General features: G+C 44.7%; 1 protein-coding gene across 1 annotated transcript; it reads right to left on the bottom strand.

The window, feature by feature from the left end:
• Positions 1–11274: 11274 nt before the first annotated feature.
• On the bottom strand, positions 11275–13442 carry LOC109471601 (arylamine N-acetyltransferase, liver isozyme-like). Its single transcript, XM_019770950.1, has 3 exons — positions 13259–13442; positions 12553–12680; positions 11275–11981 (listed from the first exon to the last, which is right to left on the bottom strand). The coding sequence occupies exons 1-3, from the start codon at positions 13431–13433 to the stop codon at positions 11376–11378; spliced, it is 909 nt and encodes a 302-aa protein (XP_019626509.1). The 5' UTR covers positions 13434–13442; the 3' UTR covers positions 11275–11375.
• Positions 13443–14500: the final 1058 nt, after the last annotated feature.

The raw sequence follows: 14500 nt of genomic DNA, 5'->3' as shown, positions 1-14500 counted from the left end.
CTGGTCGGTAGCGACTGTGGGAGCGGACGTAAACTAACCAGGATGGTACCCAGGCTATTGTCTCAGGGTCGCCAAATAACATTAGAGCAATACAAGAGTTGACAGTCGAAATGACAAAAACAAAACCGAAACCAGAAACAACGCCAACATGATTGACAGTATAGAGGTTGAATCAAATAAGGCCGAACCTGTCAGTGAGTGGACAAAGAATACACATCTAGATTGTGCACATGGGCAAAATTTCCTGATGAGAACAACATGTATATCCTTGCATCATTTTTCAGATACAGCACAACACAGTAAAACAGGATCTGCGCTCTAGAACATGGGCCTGAGTTCCGTTACAACACGGCTGGTTCAAGCCCTCGGCCTTTAGGGTAATTGAGGTGCTGACTCCCACTTAGCTTTACTCAGACCTTCAGCATAGGTCATGAAAGGCAATGGTCATGATTCAATTCCCAAGAAAATACAAGTCCCTTAAGTATACGTCGAGGAACCTCTAACTTTCGATGTAGAAACTAACAAGGGCACGATTGCTCATGATTCCACTTCATGACAGTTGCTTATCTTTGTCATTACAGCTGCAGATATCAATAGTCATGAGAGCATTAACCTATAAGTACCGCGTGGTCAACAAACTAACCGTAAGTTCATTACTGATACAATGAAGATAGATAATTTATTTCAAAGACATCGCAGCCTAAAATTTGCGCCTATTACTAGACATGCGCTATTTGCATACCGTCGTTAAATGATAGAACTGTCATGTAAACGAATATCACACAAACAGTTTGACGGAAAGACGTTTTACCAAGCAAATTCCTGTCCAATAAGCAAAAAGATGGATAGGACTAGTGACACGGTGATAACAGACAAGATTGTATCATTATCATATTTCAATCATTATCAGGTAGAAGTTGAACCAATGAGAAATAACATTCGTGTTGAGTGTGCTGACATTGCAGTGCGAATTAAACCAGATATTCTGCAGAAATGAGAAGGTATCACAACGTTGAAGGTAGACATTTCGTGTCTTCAATTTCCTGTTATGAGCATGTCTTTAACCAATTTCATCGCGATAATAATATATGGGATTGCCTATGTGCTCAATAGCTATGGTTTATGTATACTGATATGAATAATTTATTGCGGTGTCTTATCCTCTCACTATCACGCTACGTGTTCGGTCAGGTATGAAGGGCCATTTATTTGTCTGCCAAAGAGCTGTACATCAAGCCACGCAATATAGTGCCATCCGCCATAATACTTTTATTATGGCTGCATGTACTATTTTTATTTTATTTATTGAGCTTCACAGATTAAAAAAAAACTTCTTCTCATTTCTACTAGAGTAGACTGTGGCCGGAGATAGGACAGTAATTTGAAATATTCTATGGACAGAAATTATTCTGTTTATGTTGAAGTTCGCAGAAGAGGCAACTTGGTTTAGGTTGGTTTCTTCATATTCCGTTCCAAACAAATAAGGTCACAGTATGGTTACATGCGACAGGGACCTATACATTTGTAGTCTGCGCATACGATCTAGACCCGAGGTCCGGCTCTGTTAGTCTTCTGGTTCTTCAGACACAGAGAGGTACTGACTACCACTTAGACATGGTTTAGTTGTATCTAGTAACGTTATTGATATACCAGCACAACAGGGAAAGCAATGACTTTCAGTTTTCAAGCTAAAATAGCTATCCTACAAGTACAACACAGACAGAACAACGGGGTAGTGGAAGAATCTTATCTTTACATCATCCTTCAGCAAAGGCAATGTTAAGTGTGGTGGGATCTTTAATGTGCTCAAGTTGGGGACCCTATCAAAACGGGCCCTCCGGCTTTACGTCCTATTCGAGAGGACATCCCTAATTGAAGCCAGGTACTCATTTCTACCTTAGTCGAGTGAGGAAATAGCTGTAAATTGCCTTTCACAAGGGCACAAAACAGGGGCCTACCAGGGAGTCAACAGCCCTAACCACACGCACAAGACCACCTCACCACCTTCCTAGCTAAATCAACTGGTCACGACACAAAACAGTGATATTTCTATCATGATGTACAATGTAACATAATAGCTTATGAACGTAAAATTCTCTACTCACGCCAAAGCACAGCGACAGTGGCCGATCACACCAGATATGTACTGAACGAAAAAAAAAACCTGCGCAACAAAAGAGTTAGGGGAAGCCCCCGTGCGGGGACTTTTTATGCATCACGAATATGTACATTTGTGTTGCAACACCGCGCACCATCCACACAGGTAATGAAGATTCTAGAACCTTCCTGGACGAAGGTTGGGTGTGTCACTTTGTGTGCTACCATATATGTCCGGTGTTATTTCCACATACTGGGCACGGAGACAATTACAAAACGTTAGGCCCAAGAAAGGTACTACAAAGGCCCAGAAAAATGTTATCACATTTCATATCTTCAATTATCTGCTATGTCTACGAGTATGTCTGTTACCTTAAAATTATGGAAGCCAGTGGCGAAAAGCACAAGAATGTGGCAATTTACAATAATGAAATTCGTATGAACACTACTAAGATTGAAACGTGTGAGAAACGTGGCCAGATAAATATTCATTTCAGAACCTATCAGAAAAGGCCAGGTCCTCATGACATCCTCCATTTGCTCACGTTCATGTAGGTTGGAGTATTGGATTGCAAAAATTCTGTTCCGAGCAACATTTTTTTACTCCTCTAAAGAAGTTAATTCATAAACAATCGCACAATTTCTATCCTTCAGCAAGTTTCGAAAGCTTATATATACCTCGTTATACGCATATACGAATTAAAAAAGAATACGATAGGTTGTTGTCAAGCTTTGGTCACATACTTCCTAGAAATGTGGCAAACCAGGGAGAATTTACCTGAAGATGAATACCTGTTGATGTCTGTGAATGCTGTGAAACTAAAAGTTGAAAACATTACGTCTACTCACCGTGATCCGTGACATGACTTAGCAGTACTATCTAGTAACGTGATTAATATACCAACACAATGACATTCAGTTTTCAAGCTAAAAAGCACCAAATCACTATCCTACAACACAGACAGAACAACGACAGCAGTGGTAGAATCCTAGCTTTACTCCATCCTTACTCCATCTTTACTCCAGCAAAGGCCATGTTAGTGTGTGATGGGATCTTTAATGTGCCCAAGTTGGGGACCCTAGCAAAACGGGACCTTCGGCTAATCGAAGCCAGATACTCATTTTCACTTTAGTCGACGGTGAGCAAATAGGTGTAAATTGTCTTTCAAAAGGGCACAGCACAGGGGCCTACCAGGGAGTCAACAGCCCTAACCACACGCACAAGACCACCTCACCACCTTCCTAGCTAAATCAACTGGTCACGACACAAAACAGTGATATTTCTATCATGATGTACAATGTAACATAATAGCTTATGAACGTAAAATTCTCTACTCACGCCAAAGCACAGCGACAGTGGCCGATACGAGGACCGACAGAGTCGAAGTAAGTACATAGACGAGATCTCGTCACGTACTCTAGAGTGGCCGATATACCAGCTATGTACTGAACGAAAAAAACAACAACTGCGCAACAAATGAGTCACCTGTGCGGGGGACTTTTTATACAACATGAATATGTACACCGCGCACCATCCACACAGGTAATGAAGATTCTAGAACCTTCCTGGACGAAGGTTGGGTGTGTCACTTTGTGTGCTTCCATATATGTCCGGTGTTATTTCCACATACTGGGCACGGAGACAATTACAAAACGTTAGGCCCAAAACGAAAGGTACCAGAAAGGCCCAGAAAAATGTTAACACATTTCATATCTTCAATTTCCTGCTATGTCTATGAGTATGTCTGTTACCTTAGAATTATGGGAGCCACTGACGAAAAGCACAAGAATGTGGCGATTTAAAATAATAAAATTCGTTTTTGTTGGGGGGGGGGATTATATAGCACTTTACCTATATAACGTTAAATTAATGTTTCGATGAAAGTACTGAATTACTTACAGCCCAATGGAACTATATCAGGTAAACATGCATTCTCGTTGGGGGCCGAAGAGCAGTCGACCATTTGTCATATCATCAATATGTACACTAATGTTAAAACACCGTTCACCACCCACACCGGTAATGAAGATTCTAGAACCTTCCTGGACGACACTTAATGTGCTTCCATATGTCTGGTATCATTTCCACATACATGGGCACGTCGGGGACAATTACAGAACGTTAGGCCCCGGAACGATACCAAAAAGGTCCAGGAAAATGTTATCACATTTCATGTCTTCAATTTCCTGCTACAAGTATTTCTGTTGTGGGAGCCAGTGGCGAAAAGCACATACAGAAACAAGAATGTGGCAATTTACAAATGATGAAATTTGAATAAACACTAAATATTTCTCGGAGGTATGAGATCCTTGATTCTTGTCTGAAATAATCATTTTTATGGCAGGTCAAAGTGATTCAAAACAATTTTTTCGAATATGGTATTGTTTTCTTTTGACCAAGAATGGCAAAGATTTGAACCTATCAGAAACATGGCCATATAAATATTAATTTCTGGCCAGGTCCTCATGCCACCTTCCATTTCCTCACTTTCATGTAGGTTACAGTTTTGAAAACATTGCAAACATTCTGTTTCGAGCAACAGCAACTGTTTTTTTCACTCTTGTAAAGATGATTCTAACCATCAAAAAATTTCTAGTTTTCATCAAGTTTCTACAACTTACATATACCTCGTCATACGCATATACGAATCGAAAAAGAATACGATAGGCCGTTGTCATGTTATGGTCAAATATTTCCTACAAATGTGGCAAACCAGGGAGAATTTACCTAAAGATGAATACCTGTTGATCTCGTGCTGTAAATGGAGACCTGGAGAGGCGAAGTGTGTACGTAGACGACGGTGGCCGATACCAGGTATGTACTGAACGAAAGAAATGCGCAAAAAAATGAGTCAGGGGAAGCCCCTGGGCGGGCTCTGGTTCGAATCCCTAGCAAGCGGACATTGAGGATTCAGAATTCATCGTTGATATCATCAAAAACAATCTTTACAGAGTGCAAATAGGTGAATGCATTAGAAAATGCTTAAAAACTGTGGTGTTAACGGTAGTTTAAACCACATTGTTATTCTTGTTATTGTCCAGAATAGGACTTATCAGAAACAGAAGGACACACTGGAGTGACGTCGTCATCGTCCACATCGACGGACAGCCAATAAGCACTTGGCACGAATGAATCTCTCCCATTATTGCATTGTGACGTCGGTTTGTGTATGTGTAGTTAAGGAAGACCTTACAAAAAAAGGAATACCATAGGCCGTTGTCATGTTATGGTAATATATACTTTCTAGAAATGTGGCAATTATTGGATCACAAAATTTCTATTCCAAGCAACAGTTTTCACTCCTGTAAAGAAATTGATTACAAACCGTCACACACTTCTATCCTTTAACAAGTTTCTACACCAAGAGTCAACAACCCTGACAGGCTGAATAAAAGTTTTAATCGGAAACTATGCGGCTCCAGTTGTCTTAATGAGGGACGACTGCGTGTGCGAGATGTCGGTTAACTTGAGGAATGAATCCCCTCTACTATATAAGAGTCAAAAACCCGAACTACCTCAACACCTTCCCAGCTTAATATAATGCTCACGCCTCACGACAGTGATATTTCTATCATGATATAATATTATAGCTTGTGAACGTTAAACTTCTCTACTCACGTCAACGCACAGTGATACGGGTAGCTGTGGAGGCGAATTTTGTACGTAGACGACAGTGGTCGATACCTGAGCTATGTACTGAACGAAAAAACAGCAACTGCGCAACAAAGAGTCAGGGGAAGCCCCAGGAGCGGGGGACGTTTTATGCATTACCAGTGTCCTTTGGGATTTTTTAGGGGGAGGGGGCTATTGTTCCCGGGGAGGGGCCTGTGAGTTGTGGTTGAGCTAAAATTTAGGTTTAGGTCAAATTGTGACAAGGTGGTCTTGTGGTTAGGGTTGTGGACCGAAAATCCGAAGGCTCTGGTTCGAAACCCCAGCAGGCTGACATTGATGAATGCTGATTCCTCATGAAAGACAATCCTTACAGCGTAGTTTAAACCACATTGATATTCTTGTTATTGTCTAGAATAGGACTTATCAACCACAGAAGGACACACCGGAGTGACAAAAATGACGGACAACCATACGAACATGACACAAATGAATCTCCCCATTGTGACGCCGGTTTGTCTATTGTGTAGTTAGGAAGACCCCACTAAAACGAATGACATGGGCCGATGTTATGTTATGGTCACATATACTTCCTAGAAATGTGGCAAACCAGGGAGAATACCTGTTGATCTCTGTAAATGCAGTGATACTAAAAGTTGAAAACATTACGCTTACTCTCCATGATCCGCGTTATGTCATGGTCGCTATGACATGTACCAACTTGCCTATCAATAATAGACCCGTCACACAAAATCATTAAATGGGATTGACACTTCACGTTTTCGGAGTTCGCACATATGTTTCGCGTGACTGATAAGATACAATGCGATGATCGTTCAGTCCTCTACGATGTCAGATACAAGAAAAGGACCCCAATTACCAGGGGCGATGGCACATCAAATATTGATGTTGTTTTTGGGATAATGTTATGCTTTGGAGAGGGGAAAGTTGTTATAACGTAATGATGGTGCTTTCAAGCCAATACGTGAAACAAGTTTTATAGGTGAGGCATGGAAAAGAATATTTTCCTTGCGTTTTATAGTATTTTGAAATTTGAAAACAGACGATCACATTACTTTTTACATAATTCAAATTTCATTCGATACACAAATTGCTATAATAGTACAATACTACATTTGTATAATATGATGGTATTTTCATATAACATTCCAGGTGGCTGAGTGACAAATTATAGAATCCAAAGAGTTGGGGTCACATTCAGCCCCACATCCGCCGTGGATGCTGGGATATCATGACAGTGCGCATGTCCCCTGCCATTTCCAATTTCGCAAGGTGGCGGATCATCTGTGTTATGTCGAATTGATCTATTCACAGACTCTGTCTACTTGGATTTCTGTTTACATTACTCATCTATATGTAGCTCGAGGCTGGCCCGACAATGCACACCCACCCTAATTAACCCCGAATGCGTGGCGTGAGACTTTACAGCTAATTTTAGCTCCGAGTGGGGAGCCCGGTGTCAGGCCATATACATGATCCTGCCAAATACATGATTCCGACACTGAGGGGCGGTTTCCAATATAGCTGAGACAAGGGGTGGAGGGGTTAAGTCGTGATGTGGGAGAATAAACCTAACCTAACCCAATCATAAGTCTTAAATCCTAGCCCTGAACAATGATCCCAATTCTACCCATAACTCTAACCCTAACTCGATACCAACCCTAAATCTAACACCTGACTTCTCACGTATGTAGCAGCTAAAAGATTTGGCTCAACACGGGGCGTTGAGCGTTTTGCTGGCTCGAATCCAACCATGGGGGAGGGCAGCCAGCACAATCAGTTACACTCGATCAAGGGCAAATCGTTTTAGTCAACAAAATGCTGAACGCTGCCGTGTTTTCGGCTGCAGACGAGCAGCTAACGAAAGGGAACCATTTTCAAGCCGAGGACAGCTACGCCAAGCTGCTGCGAGACGCGGTACAGGATAAAAACCTCTGTCTACAGGCCGAGTGCCTACAGAGTTTGGGAGATGTCTATCTCGAGAAGGCGCGGGACAAACAGTTTCCCATTCGCGAGCGGGTCATTGACCTTACAAGGGCAGCTGCCTTGTACAACGCAGCCATGGCCATGGTACGCAAAATGGGAGAAACAAGCCGCCTACACGTTCTGACTCACAGAACAAAACTCGTAGAAAAATTATTCTTGAAATGCGTAGGGTCAAAGTCACCACCATCATCCGAGCTACTGGAACAGGACCACAGGTTGCAGTTGAAGAAGATACGGGAAACTGCTTTCCAGCGCCTGATGGTATGCGAACGAGAATGCTGCAGCTTTGATGACAACCCAATGGAAAATGTATCGGTGATGACAGAAGAGTACAGGTGGGCTTCAAAGGTTCATCACCTTTATCGTGAACTTGCTGACAACATAAAAGGTTTCATAAGTGGGCTTGTGGAAGAGTGCATAGAGGTTATGGGCCAGCCGCCTTGTGAATATGCCCTGATCGGTCTGGGCTCTCTAGCACGCGAGGAAACGACACCTTTCTCTGATTTCGAATTCGCCATTCTTATCGAAGAATTCAAATTCGAAGGTAAGAACATACTGTTCTCTATCGAACACCATAAGCCCCGCCCCCTGTTCGAAATGGGACAACAGGGTGTTCGACACGTTCGACCGGAAACGGCTGCGGTCTGTACCGAACGCGTGCTGACGTATTTCCGTAACCTGACCAACCTGCTGCACATCAAGGTCATCAACCTCGGGGAGACCATCCTCCCGGCCATGTCCATCCGCAGTTTGAACGACCACTCTTCTGGGGACGTCTCCCGCGACTGGTACTACGACTCCGTGACGCCCCGAGGGTTCGCGTTCGACGGCGCCATGCCGTGGGCCAGCAAGACGCCTTTGGGACGAGCGGCCACGAAGGAGAAACCGGCACTAGAGCTGATCCTGACTCCGTCCCAGATGGCAGCGATACAGGAGGAAGACCGAGCCGTAAAAGAAGGCTACCACCTGGCGGACGTACTGGCTAAGGTGACCCATGTTGCAGGCAGTCTTGCCTTGGTGGAGGAATACCAGAGAATGGTGAGAGATACCATACAGTCATCCCTCTATGGTGAAAACCTGAAGTTGACAACTGCAGAGAAAGGTGCAACTTCAGTCACCAGTAAAGACACAGAAGAAGAACCGAGTAGGCATTGGAAAGCGCTGATGTCTGGTCTTAATCTGAAAGCACAGGAAGGAATCTACTTGGGACTTCTAAATGTCGGCCGCTCTTACGAAGTGAAAAGAGAGATTTACCGTTTTCCCACCGCCATCATTAGCGCGTTAGGGATCTGCTGTGGCGTGTTTGACAACTCTTCGTGGGACATCGTGGAAAGGCTGAGACAAAACGGCGTCATCACCGAATCTGCGGCTCACAACTTGAAGATAGCTGTGTGTATAGCTCTGGCACTGCGCCTGCGTAGGTACCTGGCCTCTGGAGCACAGAGAGACGCCATGACGGTCACCCCCAGCTTTGTACTGCGGGATGACGTCGACTTAGACACGAGTGACGTATTATCAACTTTCAACCTCCAAAACACCAAGCCGCTCACGCGATTCTATCACACGGTTCTCCCTTTACAGATGGTGCTCAGCAAGGTTCGGCAATCGAGCGACCAAAACGCCATGAAGGCAAGTCTTGTTGAACTTCTGGTAGACCACAATCTTTTCGATGACACGACTTTGACAAAAGGGTTGATCAACCTTCGTTTGGGGCAATGCGATGAGGCCGAGGCGGCCCTACGACACGCTGTCGAGGACAATCCCGCCGATGACATAGCCTTACACAGTTACTTACTTTCATTGCGATACCGCGAAAAACATCAAGAGGCGCTCGCTGTACTTCTAAACCGCGAGGAACCTGACAAGCAGTCAGCTTTATCCCGCGTACTTCTGTCCTTATCGTTAAGTCACTCCTTTCTATCCGCAGGACAAGAGAAAGAAGCTCAACAGTGCCTAGAGCAACATCTAGACGACCTGACCGAGTCACCAGAATATGTTGCCACGCTATTGAACACGGCAGTACTTGCAAACAGACGTGGAGATTACTTCCAAGCAGTAAAGTACTGCCTGCAGGCCAGGAGCGCTCTTGTAACTCTCCGGGAAGGTGCTTCTGAACTGTCCCTCACGGTTGAGAACAACCTCGGGGCGTCGTTTACCAACGCCGGTAAGTTCGCGGAGGCTCTGGACTGTTTACAGAAAGCTTGGACAATTCTGCGAAGAATGTACGGACCTAACGTGGCTCACCCTAAGTACTTACCGATCTTGGAGAACATGAGTTCTGTGTATACCAAGATGGGACATCATAGTAAGGCGGTCGCACTGGCAGAGGAAGGCCTCAGAATGGCTAAAGCGTTGCATGGAGATGATGATCATCATCTGACGGTGTCGCACTGGACTGGAGTCCTCGGGTTTAGTATGTGGAAAGCCAGAGACCTCAAACGAGCAGCAAGCCATGCAAGAAAGGACTTGGAAATATCCAAATCTATCCATGGTCCGGGACCACACCCGCAAACCGTCCAAGCGACAATGATTCTGGCGTCTTGCTTGGGAGAACTTGGAGACCCGGGACTCAGCGAGAAACTTTTGAAAGAGGCTATTGAAATGGCGGAACAGTTGAAGAACGAAAGTCCCCAACTCCTGTCGGATGCTTTCTTTCACATGGGCGTTGTCTGTAATATGAAGAAGGAAAGCAAACATGCTATAGCGTACTTCGAACAGGCTTTGGAGATTGTGAGGTGTAACAGAAAGGACGCGTACAATATAGCCGCCATTCTGAGCTCCCTTGGCTACTCGAATCTCTTACAAGAAGAACCAACGACGGCGCTGACGCATCTCGAAGAAGCTCTCGATATCCTGAGAGACCGATCACCCACAGCGCTGGCAGGCACCACCATGGCTACAGTCGGGAACGCCCATCACATGTCAGGCGACCTGGGCGAGGCTATCGCCCATTACGAGAGGGCCAGGAGCCTGTTCGAGACTATCTACGGTCCGAGACCCAGTCTAGACTTCGCCGAGCTGTTAATAAGCCTTGCTGGGACGTTGCTGAAGCAGGGGAACTCCGTGGATGCGATACACCGCGGGGCGGAGGGTGTGAGGATGATGAGAGACATTCATGGAGAGGATTCCCGTCACCCCAACATCGTGTTAGGACTGTACATTGTCGCCACGGCTCTGTTCAATGTTGGAATGCCTGAAGAGGCCGTGGAATTTGGGGAAGAGGCGAAGAAGCTCTCATCACAGCAGTGAAAAATAGTGTTTGCGACTTTATTTGTATGTTTATGTTATACTTGCATTGTCGATCATTAGTGTGCATATCAAGAATGCAAAGACTCTGTCCCTATGGTATGGCATATAAGACGTTTTAACGTTAAAGCATATAACCTTCGCAATTATAATTAACTGGTTTTACATTTAATATCCCGGAAATGGCTACCATGTAAGACCATAAGAGCGTAATAAATTTGTGCAATTTCTAGATTAATAATCGGACTAAAATTTCACTGCAGTGAACGTTAAAATAAAAAAAACAAGGTTACTTCAGGAAAAGGCTTTGAGTCATTTCTTTCTGAGGTCTGTCTGAAGAATTTTCTTCTTCTGTCGTATAAACGTCTAGTTCGTTCATTGCAACATTGTAATGTGATAATACAATCATTCGTTGTTAGATGCTGGATCTTCTCACTTTGCGCTCGAACAACAAGTCAATTTTGGCCATCAGCTGTTTTTCATCGAACATCCTGATTCCGAATTCGCGCCAGATGACGTCAGCCAGCTCCTCTGACGTGTCGATGTCGGTCACGGTTTTTCTGGCCACGCCCTCTTTATACACCACCGTGCAAAAACGTTTCCCAAGTAGAAACTTCTTCCCTCTTACGGTGTGTCTCATAATCAGGGGTTCCTTCTGCGATGAGAATAGCTTGACGCCTTTCGGCGACTTGACATTTTGGTAAAACACAGTCGTTAGGTGCTTGAAGTCTTCCAAAACGCAGGGAAAGAGGGAGAGTCTGTAGACTGTCGTCCAGGGAGGGTTTGGATCGGGAGCGACGTCGCAGTCCTCGAAAAGAGGTCCCTCGAATCCGGTGTAGAACATTTTCTGGAAGGACCACGTCATCTCGTCGTGGCGGCGGAAGCGGTGCCGGCTGCCGACCGCGTCCGTCTGGACCTTGTGGGGCACGATGACCATCGGCTCTTTGGAAAACGTCGGGCACGAAACGTCGGTCAGATACCGCTTCCGACCGAGAGCGACCAGAACTGCGATGTGAGACCCCTGTGTGTAAAAACAAAAAATACATAATAAATGAATGAATGAATGAAGACCTTTATTGTACGCAAATACCCACTGGGTTCAGTACAGGTCACAAGAAAGACACAGTTTGTTTACAGTTTGCAATGAATATATACAATGTACAAGCTAATTCTATGTACTATGGACATATAGTCTAATAATTACGATAATTTGGTTTCTTCTCGCTTCTTAGTAATGATGTAGATATAAGACCAGGTAGAAGTTGAACAATATAGGCCCCTTGCCATTCTTTATAATATATAACGGGAAATTGCTCAATATTAATGATCTATGCTCAATGAAGTTATGCAGAATGGAACGATGACATGACTATTGTAGGAAAGTATGTACGTAACAATAAGGGCCCAGTTACATTCGTCGTAAGATCGTGCGACCTTCTTGAGATAGTCTAGTGTGTGTCGCACGACAACCTACGACGAATGTGTCCGCGCCGTGAGTGGCAATGGCCGTCTCATGTCTTATTGCGTCTTTAGCCTTTTTTAATTTCCGTCTTGACATTTCTGGAAGGGTGAGGACAGACATAAGTGAATACCTCTGGTAGGAAGCTGCCGGATTGGTGGTCGTAGAGCTCACAGGCCACCAGGTGAGCCTGGAAGCCCAGCTGCTGCAGGAGCCAGCAGAACGCGCCGTTCAGCTCAGGACTGGCCCCGCCACGCCCGCCTGGAACACACAGGTAGAGGATGAACAAACAAACAAACAAACAAACAAACAAACAAACATTCACTGTCTAGGGTTAGCCTGAAACCCCAGCTGCTGCAGGAGCCAGCAGTACGCGCCGTTCAGCTCAGGACTGGCCCCGCCACGCCCGCCTGGAACACGCGGATAGAGAATGGACAAACAAACAAACAAACAAACATTCACTGCAATCTTATGGCATAATCATATGTCTGTCGTAAATTCTAGCTCAATGCCTAGTCATTATGTTTACCGAAGGAAAACATATTGTTTTTGTTCAGTTTCCTCTTCTTCTTCTTTTCCAAACAGTGACCTCTGACCTGGTCAATGTCCAAGTTCAACACACGATCTAATGCGCTGAGGTCACATTTCCAAACCGGGGCCCGGCCGGGCTGCTTCGATTAACGAAAAATATCAATGATATACGCGGATGATTCCCATGATTAAATTTTTTCAACTTTTTTGTACTTTGTTGTCTTTTTTTATATCATACTTTTCGTTCCATTGGACTGCCCGGCCGGGCCCCTGTGTGGAAATGTGCCCTCAGCATAAGCGTACCATACCTAGGACGATTCTTCTACAGACCGCCAGGGGGCAGTGCAGCACCTTTTCTCCGCACATGAACCCCAGGTTTTCGAGTGGAATCGTCCGAGCATGCGCAGCCTGCAGGGCCTTGAGGGTGTTCGGTGTGACGTCTCTTCGTCCTTCGTAGCCTATGGTCTTCAAATAGGCCTCCATTCTCACTACATCTGTCATGAACAGAAAAAAAAACAGTTAACCGTTTTAAGTACAAAAGATGTTACCTTGGGTACCATCCTGGTTAGTTTTATACGTCTGCTCCCACATTCGCTCCCACCAACGTTGAGCGGACGTAAACAACTGAGGATGGTACCCATACTAAAAAGATGTAGCCTCTACGAGGCTTCTGAGGTGGCTGGAAAGAGACGAGCGGCAAACTGTACTCCTTTAGCGGACCAAGGAGGTTGAAGACAAGTTTGATTTTAAACCTCCTTGAGCGGACCAACTCCTCTGGTATATTTATATCGGTCTACTTGGTCAATTTCTACTCTTTCCTGTCACTTCTGAAACTACCTGGTCAATTTCTACTCTTTCCTGTCACTTCTGAAACTACCTGGTCAATTTCTACTCTTTCCTGTCACTTCTGAAACTACCTGGTCAATTTCTACTCTTTCCTGTCGCTTCTGAAACTACCAAAGATATAGAAACGTATATAGAGAGCTAACATGCCAGGGGAATTGGTTCCCTAGAGAGTGCAACTTGCTGCTCACAAACTTCTACGTGAGGCAAGGTACGACGTCACTAAATGATCAGGGGGCGTGAAAATTGGTGACTGACGTACATGTGTTTTTCACAGTTATAACGGCTGTTAACGGTCGTTATGCGTCCCGGTAAAGGTAGGAATCATTGTTTTTGACACGTTTGAACCCCGCAAAGCTCCTAGGCGTGACAAAGACACCCTGAAGACATGTGTAACCTCGTATCTATGTCAGAGGGAAACATACTGTGTTATTGTATAAACACGTCCCGAGATTAAAATCTTGCTCCGTGCGGTTACCAGGTGTTACATACACACTCGCCTATCCATAACCATAAAATCCGCACAAACAAACCACAAGAGCAAATGCCGTCAATGCTAGCCTCTACCAGGCACCACGGATCGCTGGAAAAATGAGGAGAGAAGATCCCGGGCCATAGAAGATCTTCTATGGCTCGTGATCTTCTCTGGTATACTATCCCTTTATTTCGGCCAATTTCTACTATTTTTCATGCGATCCGCGGTGCCT

The sequence above is a fragment of the Branchiostoma belcheri genome, unplaced genomic scaffold, assembly GCF_001625305.1.
Source record: "Branchiostoma belcheri isolate BF01 breed outbred unplaced genomic scaffold, Haploidv18h27 scaffold25, whole genome shotgun sequence".
NCBI classification, from domain to species: Eukaryota; Metazoa; Chordata; class Leptocardii; order Amphioxiformes; family Branchiostomatidae; genus Branchiostoma; species Branchiostoma belcheri.
This window is presented reverse-complemented; position numbering and strand designations above follow the sequence as displayed.

Bases quoted from the DNA above. Each gene is read 5' to 3' on its own strand.
- LOC109471601 (XM_019770950.1), bottom strand. From the start codon at position 13,433: ATGGAGGCCTATTTGAAGACCATAGGCTACGAAGGACGAAGAGACGTC. The intron at 12,681-13,258 runs GTATGGTACGCT...TGTGTGTTCCAG, and splicing joins CTGTAGAAGAATCGTCCTAG to GCGGGCGTGGCGGGGCCAGT. The intron at 11,982-12,552 runs GTATTCACTTAT...TTTTACACACAG, and splicing joins CCGGCAGCTTCCTACCAGAG to GGGTCTCACATCGCAGTTCT.